The 14,696-nt window shown below is 41.6% G+C and overlaps 1 protein-coding gene and 1 long non-coding RNA gene across 2 annotated transcripts in view; one reads left to right on the top strand and one right to left on the bottom strand.

Annotated features, from left to right (window-relative positions):
• Window positions 1–297: 297 nt before the first annotated feature.
• LOC119740480 lies at window positions 298–1,550 on the top strand. Its single transcript, XR_005272687.1, has 2 exons — window positions 298–753; window positions 1,113–1,550. It is a non-coding gene; the product is annotated as an uncharacterized LOC119740480 (long non-coding RNA).
• A 1,362-nt stretch (window positions 1,551–2,912) lies between these two features.
• Window positions 2,913–14,696, bottom strand: part of LOC119740479 (gephyrin-like) — a 29,980-nt gene continuing 18,196 nt past the window's right edge. Inside the window, exons 11-18 of the mRNA XM_038215804.1 lie at window positions 13,623–13,798; window positions 11,762–11,820; window positions 11,172–11,325; window positions 8,319–8,440; window positions 7,083–7,244; window positions 6,058–6,122; window positions 4,979–5,082; window positions 2,913–4,224 (exon numbers count right to left, since the gene is read on the bottom strand). Coding sequence (XP_038071732.1) covers window positions 3,994–4,224; window positions 4,979–5,082; window positions 6,058–6,122; window positions 7,083–7,244; window positions 8,319–8,440; window positions 11,172–11,325; window positions 11,762–11,820; window positions 13,623–13,798 — 1,073 coding nt within the window. The 3' untranslated portion in view covers window positions 2,913–3,993. The remainder of the gene's footprint in view (window positions 4,225–4,978; window positions 5,083–6,057; window positions 6,123–7,082; window positions 7,245–8,318; window positions 8,441–11,171; window positions 11,326–11,761; window positions 11,821–13,622; window positions 13,799–14,696) is intronic.

The raw sequence follows: 14,696 nt of genomic DNA, 5'->3' as shown, positions 1-14,696 counted from the left end.
GATACTTAAAAGAAATTATAAAAGAAAATTGGAAAATGTACCAAAATATGTGAATAAATATATTACGTGGCAGCTTTTTAGGATTTATGTAAATTATAGGTGCCCTTCCCATATCAGGTATCACCTCTTCTAAATATCTTCTTTAGGGTTACAAGAATCTATCTGCCAAGTTTGGTGCTTTGGACCAGTCGGTCACGATCTCGTCAAAAATGGTGTCACGATCAATCCTGCTACGCGCCTCTACGCATGTACATATGTGGATAACTTGTAGCCAATCAGCACTCTCCCAAGTCCTGCGCACGAAAGGGTGTTGAACAATACTATAATTTATACGGTGCTGACCCGCATTCGCGAAATGCAGTGCTCGTGTTATGTAATGTTACGTAAAACCGGCCATGGTTATTGTCGTGTTCGTCCATCCTTTGTTATTGTCCTGGTTAGGTACTTGTCTGTATGTGTCCGTGTGATGGAGTAATCAGTTAGTGTTGTTTGAGCTGTGATAGAGTGAGCTTGACAGTGTGAGAGTGAACCGACCGACAGCTTAAGACCTAGGGGTACGGCCTGGTATGAGACAGGCCCGTGGTCGATTCCTAAAATTTCAGTTAGGATCGAACCCTTCGTCCAGTTTGGCAAAATTCAGTGCCAAAATCCATCACCTACCCAGTCGTCAGGTCAGAATTGTCGGTGTACTGTAGCAACATTCAACCTATGGGCGCAGACTCTCCGCTCAAGTTTATGCAACCAACAATAACCGTAAGTGTTACATAATTAAAATATGTTTATAGAGAATTAAGAGTTCAGAGAGATCCAAAGTTTAAGTCGAATTTAACTGGGGACAAATTGTTGAATTTAGTGACAAGGAAATATTAGATGTTGATAAAATGGAAACATGCGTAAGCCAATTGAAATGATTGATTGTGAACTACAGATGAACTTGTGGAAATTCGGTGTTAAAAGCAAGCCAAGAATTATGATGAAGAATGAGTATGGTTTAAAGATGAGTTTATTATTGAGTGGAAACATGTTGTGTTTAAAGGAATCATAAAGGTTTTAAGAGACTTATGAAAGCCACAAAATATTGCATGGGTTTTGGATAATATTTCCTGTTATAGATGGCCGACCCCTTCGACCAGACTTTTGCTTGACCCGCTTTGCATGATCTGAGGGATTTCCACTGACAGAGGACCATTGAGCCTAGCAGTAGCAGTGAGCACCAGATCAACCGTCGGGTCGCTGAACGGCGAGTTACAAGTAACTCAGAGGAGTTCCATTGAACCCCTTCGTAAATAAGAACTGTTTGGGGAATTAATATACAAAATTGTAATTCAAATCGAAAAGAAGTAGAAGAAGACATATTGGTCAGTGATTTTGATTGGTAATTATTGTATTGTGTTTATCAAGAAATTAACGGAAGCAAATCATTGTACAAAAGCAATTGGATACTATTTAAAGAATTGTCAAAACCCAAGATAGGGTAAAGAAGTACTGTAAGACTTTATTCTCGACATCAAGATCGTTTGTAAATAAATTGTAAATAAGTTTCTGGTAAACTGAAGTTCCAAAGTTTTGATTATTTTGGTGTGAGATATAGTCCGGGGTCACCAAATACTATTAGTTAGATTTGAGGGTGACAAATGGGATCTAATATATTATCAACCCGACTACCAGGCCTTCGTCTTATTACATGCGTCCTCCCACATTTCTTGGGCCCATGCCTCCCACAACCAATCCTGCCCAGCACCGTATGCAGGGGTTTTGCAGAGGGGAGAGGGGGGAGGGGGTGAACACCTTGACTCACTGGCGCATGCTTGGTTTTCATTATTTTCAATTCCCCTTCGCCCCCCCCCCCCCCCCCAAAGTAAAAGCAATTCGAAATACATTATATTCACTTTGTGAGATATTGAGCGGGAAAATCGATCCACGTCAAGTTAGTTGTGGCATATAAGTTTACATTTCGAACCATTTGTGGCCCGAAAATAACTCGGTTCTCGCAGAGTGGTTCCTGCACCCCCGCGGCGGCCACATATTTAGGGCAAATTTGAATATATCGGAGCTTGCTGAAAGGAACTGCATTCGCGCGATTCAGCGAGCTTTGCGCGTTCACAGTACATCATGTAGATCGGCGCTAGTCCGACTCTACGAATCGCCCCTTTTAACATTTGGACATGGTCGGGCGATTGTAGAGTCAGAGGATCATACTATAGCCGTATCGCGTTTACCAATAATTTTGTTGGACCCTTTTTACTCGTACCCCCAAACAAAATCCTAAGATTTCACCCCAAACAGTCCTCAAACTGCCTGATGTGACTTTATATGCTTCAGTGGGAATTGGGAATACAAATGGTGGTGGTTAGGTTCACATACCTTTGAGAATAAAAGAGAAATTTCACCTTCAATTCGGGAAACATTCTCGTCGCACTCGCCATGTTTGAGGCTACCATTTTGAATTCAGGAAAAATCGATTTGTGCATGGCTCCTGGCTAGACTATTACCTGGGCCCATAAAAAAATATTGGAGTCAGAAGGACAATATGGGAACAGGGAACCAGAGTAGCTCATGGCTAGCATCAGACAGACCAATCACAGGGCGCTTCGATTGGTCACCTGGATTGGTCACTTCAATGGGCCAATCACATCGTGTCTCTTTTGAGAGTTTTCACGGCGACCAATTAAAGTCCCTGTGATTGGTCTGTCTGATGCTAGCCAGAACAGTTTTGTCGTTGTCATCGTCATTTTACCCCCAAATTTCCCTCAAAAATTCACAACCCTGCCCTTTATCTATGGCATGCCTGCATGTTCTTAATGTCGCCATTGCAACTGCATGTACGTAAAACAAGCGAAGCCAGAATCTCTGGCGAAAGGGGGGGGGGGGTGGGGGATTGGGTGGTAATGAAATCAGAAGAGGAATGTGGATGACTAGTTTGCGACTCGGTTTTTAATTTCTTTCACCCTACAGATTTGTAAGTGATCACAAAAAGAGCATACCCAAAATGGCCACCCACGTCATAATGCAAATTTATTGATATACATGTATGGTCATAAGATGTGAGACATAATAAGAACTTCTTGCTTATGAGCTTCTGTAATTATAGTCTTGAACACTGCCTTGTTCATCTATGGAATAACCTTTATACGGATATACACGAGGCAACTCATGTCGTAGCAGTACTGTTCTTGCCTTCCAATGCTGTGGCCGGGATTCGAATCCCGCCTGGGCCAACATGTGGATTGGGTTTCAGTCCCTGCCTGATTCCATGGGTTTTCTCCAGAATGTTCTTCCGTGGGTTTTCCCCCAGAATATTCTTCTGGGCTTTTCCTCCCGCCTCTAAAACTGTAATTTCTTCTCTTCGTCTTCTCTCTAAAGGTTTCTTCAGGCTTGCCAGCTACAGTACCTAGCCCAGGGCACTTTTCATGAATCCTTGGTTTCAGTACCAGAAATGACTAATTTAGAACCCTCCTGCTGTTTAAAAGGTCACAAACGGTCAAAGTTTCCTTCCACTTCCCCTCATATACTTTTAACGCACCAATGGTCACTTGGCCAATATTGACCCAAGTAACAGCAAGGCTCAGAATGCATGTTTCCATAGGAGGGTTAGCTAATAATAACAACAATAATTACCACATAGTCTAGCATTATTTCTAAAAGATCAATTCTATGAATGTAACTATGTTGATTTCTGAGCATAATTCTTGAATTGGGTCTCACACTGATTTAGTAATGTTCCTGCATGTAATACTAGCCTCCATTTCAAAGGGATAGGTCTCGCTCTTCTACAGATTGGTATCAATGTGCTCATTAATTTGATGTGTACATATTTGTGCGGTTTTTGTTTAAAGCTTATATACAATAAGTTAATGTACAATCATTTGATAATAAACATTTTCAAATCAATATAAGCAGGATGAGGTCTGAAAGCAGGCATCTACAACCAATCAACCATGGTGGACATTTTAAACACATGTATTATACTGACATCCTGCTAATCTATGTGATCTAGATTCTTCCTATAATCAGCGCATCAACAACACTGCCCTTCTTCAACTCCTTTACTCCATCTGTTTGAGGGGGCAACACGAGGAGAGCATTGGCATCCGACATGCTCAGTAACCTACTGCTCATCTGGCTCCCGGTGATGGTTGCCATGGGAACAAGGTCACTGCTTCCCCAGACCAGCTTGACCCTTTGAAATTCAGGTCGTGGGTCAAGTTTGATGTCCGATGCAACCTGGAAACACGGGCAAAAGAAAATTTGGATTCAACAACTATTGACCTTTTGGCATGAGTAATAAAGAGCCCTGAAATACAAGTGGTAACAGCAAGACAATAATCCATTTGCGAGTAACCTTTACCCTATTGGATTTAGATTTGAAAAACATCTGGTACACTGACTTGCTCAGAGTGCTTGGCACATTTTAACTTTGAATTCTCCAGACCAAAGACAGTGTTGCTAATCACATGATTCGGGACAAGCTCTTGCATAGTTACGTAAGAGATCAGCACCAATGCATTGTTCACAATGGGTGAGAACGGTGCAAAGACACCAGACCATGCCAGAGCTGGGGGTTGCTAGCATAAGGCTTGCCCCGAATCACGTGATATAGTAATGGTCTCTTTGGTCAGGAGAAAGCAAAGTTAACATGTGCAAAGCATTGGATTAAGTCAGCGTTCCAGATTTTGTTCAAATTTAACTCGCAAATGGCTTATTCCCACTCATAGCAAAGTTGAACAATACCTAGCCTTTCTCTCGCACTCAAAAATTTCAAATAAACAAAATCATTTCGAAGTACTGGCCACAGTAAATGTTATTTAATAAGTTTCAGCTTTAAGCAATGAATTATGGACAAATGCATTTTAGAATTAGTGATGTATCCAGCAGCATCCTCAACAAATTGCCAAAAAAGTTTGTCGGACACGGATTTTCAAATTTGAGGGCAGAAAGTAAGAACTGTAAACGTTTTTTTTGTGAATTGGTCTTTTACCTTGGCTTTGATCTTTGTCAAGTTTGGTTGCGCATATCCCATCATTTTGCGCAAGGCGGGAAGTACAAAGAGATGGAAGGTCACAATGGCAGATGCTGGATTCCCTGTGTGTAACAAATTACAAAAATAATGTCACTTATCGATATAGACTCTGTGAATGAACTTAGAGGGCGCTTTGTCACCACTTACAAAAGCCCCAGTAGGAGCGACACACCGCTTGCGTACACATGTTTACGTTACATAGGTAGTGTGGACATTCCTTTGTTTTCGTGTAGTTAAGAAAAATCTGTTAAAAAACTCATTTTACTCGCACTTTGAAAATGGTTTCAACCCGATATTTTTCTATGGTTCCCTTTAGTGTTTCTCTTCATTTTGCTGCAGATAAACTTATTCCAAAATGCCTCTCAACCTGTTTTCCAGAGAGGGGGAAGCACTGTGTGGACGTGGCCAAGTCCACACAACGTCGCTGCTACCTAGTTTATGTGGACCTCTTTTATTCGGAAGTCCACAAAGTGAATGTAATGCTTGTACACACTGGTTCGTGAACTTCTGGCGCAAAGTATGCACTTTATATTTTTCTGATTGTCCACAAACCTGGGTAGGCGTCACATGCAATGGGTGTTTGCTCAAGAGTCCCTCCAGTGGATTGACCTAACTATCCCTTTGTAGCCACTGAGACGGCACTTGTGCACAGAATCCAAAACTCCCTTGGTTCTTTTACATTCAAGAACCTTAAATCCTCCAAAATTCCTCAATTTTGCAGGAGACAAATGGCACAATGGTCTTTGTGCTTTAAACATCAATGACCACCAAGCCCCGTGTAAAACAAAAATGGCTAGGATCTAGCTACCTCCCTCCATTACTACAAATTCCTCAAAAAAAAACCTAGCGGAAGTCATCTATGTGAAGGATCTCAGTGGAGGGTTATCAGGTTAAATTATTCTCCTGTTTTGGGGAAATGTCTTCAACCAATTTGACCACAGTATACACATGCTTATGAAGGTATATTGTTAAAAATATATGGAGTAGATAGTGTTCATCAGACAGTACATGTTCAGGGCCTGGTGATGGTGACATACCAGGCAAAGCAAAGAAGAGCTTCTGGGAACTCTCAGAAGAGATGGTGGCAAAAGTAGTAGGTTTGCTGCAAAAAGTCAAGAAAATACAATTGAATGACATGATTAAGTCAAATCAAGTCGTATGAAGTCACTCAATAGCTGTTTATTAAGTTTGCTTGCTGTTTGTCCATCCTCGAAACCATAGTATTACTAACCTTTTCTGCACAAATGAGGGCACTGTTCAGGTGAGGGGTTTTTGTTCAAATTGTGAACCCAAAATTTGCTTTAAAAAAAAAAGTTTTGTGAGAAAACTTTGCTCACTGGCCTACTGTCATGTACTGAAACAACAACAAATCACCAATAAAATGACAACACAGCAAAATGTTAAAATTCTGGCAAATGTTTGTACTGAAATTCTGCCTGAAATGACGTAACACTTTTTCTGATAAATAAGTGGCAAATTTACATCAGCATAAAAACAAAAAAGGCACCAAAATGCCCTTAAAAATGGCGAAATGAAAATTGAAAGTAAGGTTAAATTGGACACAAAGGTGCATTTACAAGGACTGCATTGGTAAAATTACATTACATGGCCATGAACTAGTGATAAAACCCCCAAACCCCTCAAAATTCATCCCCAAACTCCCCTCCTTGGATGAAAACAAACATTGGGAATAGAGCGTGCCAGTCTCACCAATTCCCATCACCAATGAACAAAAAGACAGCAAAATGTTACGATTCTGGCAAAGGTTTGTACTGAAATTCTGCCTGAAATGACATAACACTTTTTCTGATAAAAAAGTGGCAAATTCACATCAGCATAAAAACAAAAAAGGCACCACAATGCCCTTAAAAATGGCGAAATGAAAATTGAAAGTAAGGTTAAATTGGACACAAAGGTGCATTTACAAGGACTGCATTGGTAAAATTACATAACATGGCCATGAACTAGTGATAAAGCCCCCAAAACCCTCAAAATTCATCCCCAAACTCCCCTCCTTAAAAATAAGAAAGAAAACATAAGCGTCCATGTCTTGACGACTCACCCTGGTTTGAGAAACACCCTGCCAAAGTGAACCTTAGCGTGTATGCCGACCATTAAACAGTACTTGAGCAGGTCTTTCTCCCCCATGGATACACCCCCCGTAGAGATGACCACGTCGGCCTGGCTGATGGCTGACTTCAGCGTGGCTTGTAAGCTCTCCTCTCTGTGGACGTCAAAAACTTTGGGAATAGACGTGCCAGTCTCACGGATTCACATTCACTTTTTATGTGAACATCTTTGTACCAAACACTAGCTAGACTAGACACAGACTCCTGAGTATCTGCCTAGTTGCTAACTTGGCTATTTTGAGGCCTTAAACAGGTTCTTGTAGAATCCTGAAACATCGTCTTGTCTAGTCTAGAGGCTAGACGCTGTTATGGTTTGATACGCGATAACCCGCGGCCGTGATAACCCGCCACCACTAGAGGGCACTATCACGACCAACCAATATCGCCAACGGACTTGTCAGAACGTCTAGGGAATCTGCTGAAATCTTCCTTTGAAAAATGGGGGAAACTAGTGCGCATGCGCGACTTCTGCAGGCAATTACGGTCCATTTTCAGTCCTACACATACTACACATGACAAAAGAGCTGACCAGTGAAGTTGTACAAAGGTCTTGCTGCATCTTTTATTGCACTGGAAGACATTTGAGACGCTGCATATATTATGCCAAACAGATGCGCACGCATTACATAAACCAATACGAGTTTCCCTAGACGTTCTGACAAGTCTATGGGAGATATTGGTTGGTCGTGGTAGCGCCCTCTTGCGCAGGCGGGTTATCGCGTATCAAACCATAACAACGTCTAGCCCCTAGACTACATCTTGTCTTGCAGCCGTGGTAAGCTTATACGTTTGCTACATCATACAACCACGTTTTGGTCAACAGTTTGTTTTGTGGGCTGTTTCCCCGGAGGCTAATTCCATCCTATATCAGACTAGAACCGGCCAGCCACTCTGTGGTTGAGAGGTCAAACATCCGCACAAGTAAGCAGGAGGTCGTGGGTTCAAGTCCAACATGAGTTAGCTTGTGAATTATTTCTTGCAAGCCCTTGTGATTACAGTGTTCATAAAAAAAGTCTTTGGAGGACAAAACCCAGTCCTGAATTTGCATCAGATGCAAACCAGCCTTATCCACTGATATCAGAGGAAAACCTTGCTTATCCACTGTTTCCCGGGATTAACACATTTCTGCGCTGAACAGCTTCATGACTAAAATCGGGCCTTTTACTCACGTGTCCTTGGCAATGCCCATATCGATACAGGGAAATCCGTGGTCCCTCAGCGCAGACAGAAGTGTGGTGCGATTGCTGTCAAAGATGTGGCCCTTCTTGCATTCCTCATGAGGTTCACACAGCTATTATTCAATTAAAAAAGCGAACAAGAGAACCTTAAGTTTCTTTCACACAGTGAGCTCAGCATTCTTCTGAAACTGAGCAGATAGAAGCATTGCCAGCATTCTCACTGTGGAGGGCAAGTGGGGGGTGGGCTGGAAGTTACAGTGAGGGGCACCCAATTTATGTAGCATCCATGCTGAAAGGTAGACAGGGTTTATTCATCGGTCACCTAGCCTCCGTACAATCAAGGGGGGGGGGGGGGCTGGACACCATCTTTCCATGGGGGTGCCCTTCAAAGGGGACACTATCAGACAATAGGTGGCACTCTTAATGGCGGCACAATTTATGACATTCACTTGATGTTAAAAGGGGCACTCGTGAAAAAAAGGCCTTCAAATGTCCAGTTGGTGTTGACTGGGCCGGGGGGGGGGGGGGTCCAACAATTTTTTTTTGGGGGGGGGGACACTATGCAGCTAGGACCAGAGCATATTGGTTGAAATGTCAAGTAATAACTTGGGTTCCTTTTAGAGCCACACAACTAAAAAAGAGATAGTTTCCATTGTGTCATCGCAAATGCATCCTTATCAGCATGTTTAGACTTGATTTAGCAGTGTGCAAAACCTGGATCTCAAATGTAAACGCAGTCCCATTTGTTTTAATCTGGTAATTTATAGTGCATTATAGCTTAATCCTTAATGATATAGTCCTAAACGGGAGTTGTAGTAATATTCTTGTAGTTTTTTGAAAGAGACTGGGTGTGTTTTGAAGTATCGTTTTGTAATTAGTCCTAAAACGGACGTAGCCGCAAGATGGCGGCTATCGCCGATCTTTTGGCGGGAATGGCCATTTTGGTTTAAATGATTTATACTTGTCATGCTTTGGCCATCCCTTTGATATTTCACTTTAGTAATTATTGTTTAGCATTTACTTTCAATTACTTGGCTTAATCGTCCATGGAGACATATTTTACTTTTAGATATTTTTTATAATTTGTCATGTAAATATTTATTTAAGCACTCCATCTTCTGTATTTGAGGAGACAACATTAGATTTACTCTTCTCTTCATTTTACAGAAATAAAACAACAGAGATAACATCAGAGAATTTGCTTTAGCCGTCCCTCATTCCCATTTCGACACCGATCCCCCCGGTGTCACATAAACTTGAGCTTTATTTATATTAACGCTTGTCTTACCGTTATCTTCAACTGAATCGTTACAGCAGTAGGCCTAAGCCCATGGTACATTAGAAAATTGCAAATGCACAGAATAAGATTTGGTCGTCTCGGGTTTTCTAAGAACCCTGTTTTCTCCTTTTGATTCTCGTTCTTGGGTTATGTTAACCACTATCCGTAATTCCCTTTTCATTTCAGCTTCTCCAAGTCAACTGAGAAGAAATGTAACTGGGCGGTGAAAATCTTCAATGACTGGAAAGCCTGGCGTAACGAACGTGCAGTACCGGGTTTCACCTCTCAGTGGAATGACTGGAGATGTCAAAGGATGAACTTTGTTTTTCTCTCACAAGGTTTGTTTTGGAGGCCAAAAAGCAGAACGGGGAACCTGACTGTTTTGAAGAATACCCTGGACACACGTATGAAAGAGCTTACTTCACAAGGACACCGGGTTCGTCGGCGACAGGCTGAGGTGATAACAGAGGATGAGGAGACGACGTTGTGGGAGACTGAGGTACTGGGGATGACACTCCGCAGAAACTTGAAGACACAACTTTGTATCTTTTTGGAATCCACTGAACACAGCAGCAGCTGCATGTTATTCGAATATTCATGTCTGGTGTTATGTCCTTATGTTTAGTTTGTGTGTGTAACTTGTAATATTTTTGTATGATTGTAACTGGGGATCTCTTTTATGTGGAAAATAAAGTGAATTGAATTGAAATTAAATTGAATTGAACACCGCCAGTTGAGATTTGAGAACTCACAGGTCTCAGTTCAAACGGACAGTGACCGGGAACGCTATTTGCTCTACACGGAAGATGTTTCAAAAAACAGACAAGGTGGACTGCAGCACCGAAAACTGACACCGAAATGCGTGCGAGCATATGAAAACACTGAAAACCGCAAGAGATGCATCGTTGAGTTGTACCTAAAATACCTGGCTCATAGACCATCCGATCCAAAATGTAGTTCGGCATTATATTTGCGTCCATTGGCAAAACCCAAGTCAGATACATGGTATTCTTGCCAGCCTCTAGGTGTAAACCAAATATCTGGAACTGTCGCATGCTTGTGTAAAAATGCCCAATTGACTGGCTTTCGAACCAATCATTCCCTGCGAGCAACAGCAGCATCAGGCTTTTTACTAAAAACTTTGACGAGCAACTGATCTGTGAAACCACAGGGCACAGATCCACAGCTGTACGCCCGTACAAAAGAACTAGTGACAGTCAGGAAAAGAATATCAGTAAAGCATTGTATGGCCAAGAGAAAAACACAACAGTCATTAAGTCTGGGCCTTAAAATAAAATTGATGAGGTCTACAGTTGTATATTTTTTAAAGTACATGTTTTCAAAGTGTGGATTCGTAATTCCAAATCCACACTTTACTTAAGATTCGTCGTTCAGAATCCACACTTTTTGACCAGGGTAACGGATTCATAGCTCCGAATCCCCACTTTTAACAATAGTGTGACGTCATAGCAATGGTTTAAAGATATTTCCAACATTCTTCAAAGGGGTAGCACAGACTGAAAAGAAAAACCTAGTAAAGGTTTTTGATGGCACACCACACTAACCTCATTTCCCGTTGACACCACAGCGACCTTTGGCATTTGGTAAACAGGGACACAGGTCACGCCAACAGCAGCCAAGAGCCCCAGCTCTGAGGGTCCTAGCCTGGCTCCCTGCTTCAGGATCACCTGGTCTTTTGGAATATCAAGTCCAATGGGTCTGTGGTACAAGAAATAGCACTGGTAAGATCTGCTGGAAGGGTACTGTCAGAATCAGAGCGGCAGACAAACTTCCAAGTGGATCTAAATGAGTAACAAGGAAACTATCATCACCGCTATAATGTGCAAAGGGTGTGTATGTAAATAATTTTGCCTCTATGGAGTGCCGAAGTGAATATGTCATACGCACAAAATGTGTGTGAAAGATATTAGCGCATGATTCAGCCCGTGAACCAACACGCGCGCGTACTCCATTTGTTTGTGCTACACTTTCTGGTTCTAGATGACGTCACACTTCGGTACTCCATTGGCAGCATTTACTGTAACTATAATGTAACTATTGTTTCCAAAGTTTATAGTCACTGGGTTGTTTTGGGGTTATGACGTACAGCATACGTACCCTGTATAACTGAATGACAAATGGAAAGACTGCTTACCGAATGTCCTGCCCCGGCTTGACTGCTTGAAGTATGTTCACTTCCAATTCAATCTCACCCTACAACACAAAAATAGCATCATCCATAATGAGAAAACGTATACGTTTTTTGCATGTCAATGTATTTTCACCATATGTTCACACATACATGTACTTGCTTCGTAGTTGTAGGGACTACACACGAGTTGTCCCGTGGTACTATATATGGGGACCCAAGACGCTGTGGGGACAGCAGAGAATCCCTATAACTCGGTCCTAATTGCCTTTCAATAAAAAAACTTCCCCATAACACGGTGACGACCCACCCACATACACACGCACACACCTTCTTGTTTCGTAGTTGTGATGGGGACAGCAGAAAGACCCCATAAATCGGTCCTAATTTGTCTAACGATAAAAAACTTCCCCATAACACGGTGTTGGCCTACCCAGTCGTGCATATTGGGTTTATGGGGTACTAATATTGTCAACCTTCACTTCCTATTGTTCGCCTTTGTTTCTATTGAAATCCCTAATGCTATGGGTTTCCCGCTGTGGGGTACCAAGATTTCTAAAGACTAACTTGCGGGGTACCATTGACCCTATTGTTGCTCTTTGCTCTCATACAGTACCCAGTAAGTATCAATAATTGTAAGTACACACTGACACACACACAAAATAAAAATTCAAGTGATACACTCAACCCAAAAAGAAAGTTCCCCCGTTATACTTTTTTGTCCAACTCAAAAACTACTGGGCACATCTTGCTCAAATTACGACTGATCAGTTCAAAAATTCCTTAGCAATCCAGCCATACTCTTTGTTTGGCCCAAAACAGTGATAATGTTTTAAAAATTACGCAAATTATGACAAATGGTACCAAAAAAAAGGTGCACTTTTGTATACCTGCAAGGTGAGTGTGAACCACAACTTGCACGTACACAAAAGTGCAACTGTTTTCGGTATCATTTGGCATAAAGTTCTATCACTGTTTTGGGCCAAATAAAGAGTACGGCTGGATTGCTAAGGAATTTCTGTACTGATTAGTCGTTATTTAAGCGAGAGGTGCTCAGTAGTTTTTGAGTTAGACAAAAAAGTATTGGAAGGGGGGGGGGACTTTCTTTTGTGGTTGAGTGTATGTGGTTATGAGAATAAGAGAAACATCTGAAACCAGTTTATTAGCAAGGCAATGTTTGGTTTGAATCCAGTAAGGATGTGATGATTTGTTTGTTCATGAAACAGTTGTTGAATCTCCTCTCCGCCCGCCATTTTGAAACTATTTTCGTCCGACTTTCTTCCGAATCGAGGGGCGACTCTAAAAACTCCAACATGAGTAGAAAAACAATTCTTTTACTTCAAACACAAAGCTGTGCAATAACAGGCTCCAAGACAATCCTGATTTGCTGATAAAATGGGTCATTTCCAGTCGCTACGCCACAACTAACGCCACCTAAATGATTGTGCAAGTTAAGTCATAATTTGTTGCGCAAGCCGTGGACTTACGTAGTATGAAACATTCGTTAAATTGTCATAACTGGAAATGTTGCGCAGGGTGAAATGTTGCACAACTTTCGCATGTGGCATGGACTTACACCATTGGGTAAAGTTTTATGAAATCGGCTCCAGTTGTGACTTGTTAAATGTAAATGCAACTCACGATGTACCAGTGTACGTTCATGAAATTGGCAAGTGGCTCTTTGCCAATACTCAATGCATGGCTTTCCAGTCCAATTACAGACCCTTTGCACACAGCGCCCTAACTGTAGACAACTCTTTGTTCCTCCATGATAAGCATGCATGTAGATACTTTGTGCCTTCCTGGTCATTGAATTAAATAGCCAAACTCAGTGAGGGCGCTCTATGCAAAGGGTCTATCATCTCACCCCATCAGATTCCTTTAGTAGCTCTGTCTGCTCAACTTCCACGACGGCATCAGCCCCATCGGGCACTGGTGCACCAGTGGTAATCCGGATCACATAGCCTGGAATCAATTCACTCTTGGGCAGCTGGCCGGCCAGGCTATCGCTCAAGACTCGGCGAGGTCCTGGACCGTCTGAAGCTGTGTGCAGGGAAGCATGGAGAGGTTAAAACAGGGGTGCAACAATACTACTGATTCATAATAATACGTGTCACGAAACTAAGGGCATGACATGTTATTCAACACAATTATTGTGAAATGGCAGTTATGGCAGTTGTTTAAAAATGTATCTGTATAGTTGTGTAATGTTACATGTGTGCACTGGGTTTTATTTTGTTACTACAGCTGCTTATAAATGTATTCTCAACTTACATTCTGGGGATGTTTTACAATTACAATATTAAGCTGCATTGGGTCCAAATTTGGACTTCTGGGACATGACTTATGTAGTTAAATGTAATTTGTTGAAGTTTACTTGCAGCCAATACTTGCGATACAGATTTTGTTTTTATTGTAGTGCCACACACAAAACACGCTTAATAACAAATTTGGCTGTCGTAATGGGTCTCAATGTTATCACGTCAATCTCAGTCAACCTTCGTCATAATTATTACGGACATCTCCCATTCAAAATGGATGAACCCCTCAATAACAGTCCAGTAAAACCGGCTCTCTAAAAAGTTGCATTCCCCATGCTATTTTGAGTTTCATCCTGAAAAATAGAATTCTTTTCTAAATTGCTATTTTTCTAATAAAACAGCAGTTAATCACTTTTGAATGAGACACTGACCAAAAAGAATCGGCCCATGTTTTGTATTTGAATGTTTACTTTATAATTTCAAATTTTTGAGTTGACTGCCAAACAATAATTCCATTCTGGCTGGGTAGGCTGGTTCCTGCCCCAGAATCAGTATCGATAATGTACAGACCCGAATCCAGTCTGCTCGCAGATTGGATCTGTTTGTGCCCAAAACAAAGAAAAAAGCTTTTCTCAGAGGGTTGCCAAAACGTCAAAAAAGGGGGGAAAAGGAAAGTTTTC

This window comes from Patiria miniata, unplaced genomic scaffold (genome assembly GCF_015706575.1).
Source record: "Patiria miniata isolate m_02_andy unplaced genomic scaffold, ASM1570657v1 HiC_scaffold_5, whole genome shotgun sequence".
Taxonomy (NCBI): Eukaryota; Metazoa; Echinodermata; class Asteroidea; order Valvatida; family Asterinidae; genus Patiria; species Patiria miniata.
The sequence above is the reverse complement of the archived record's forward strand: the minus strand, read 5'-3'. Positions and strand labels throughout refer to the sequence as shown.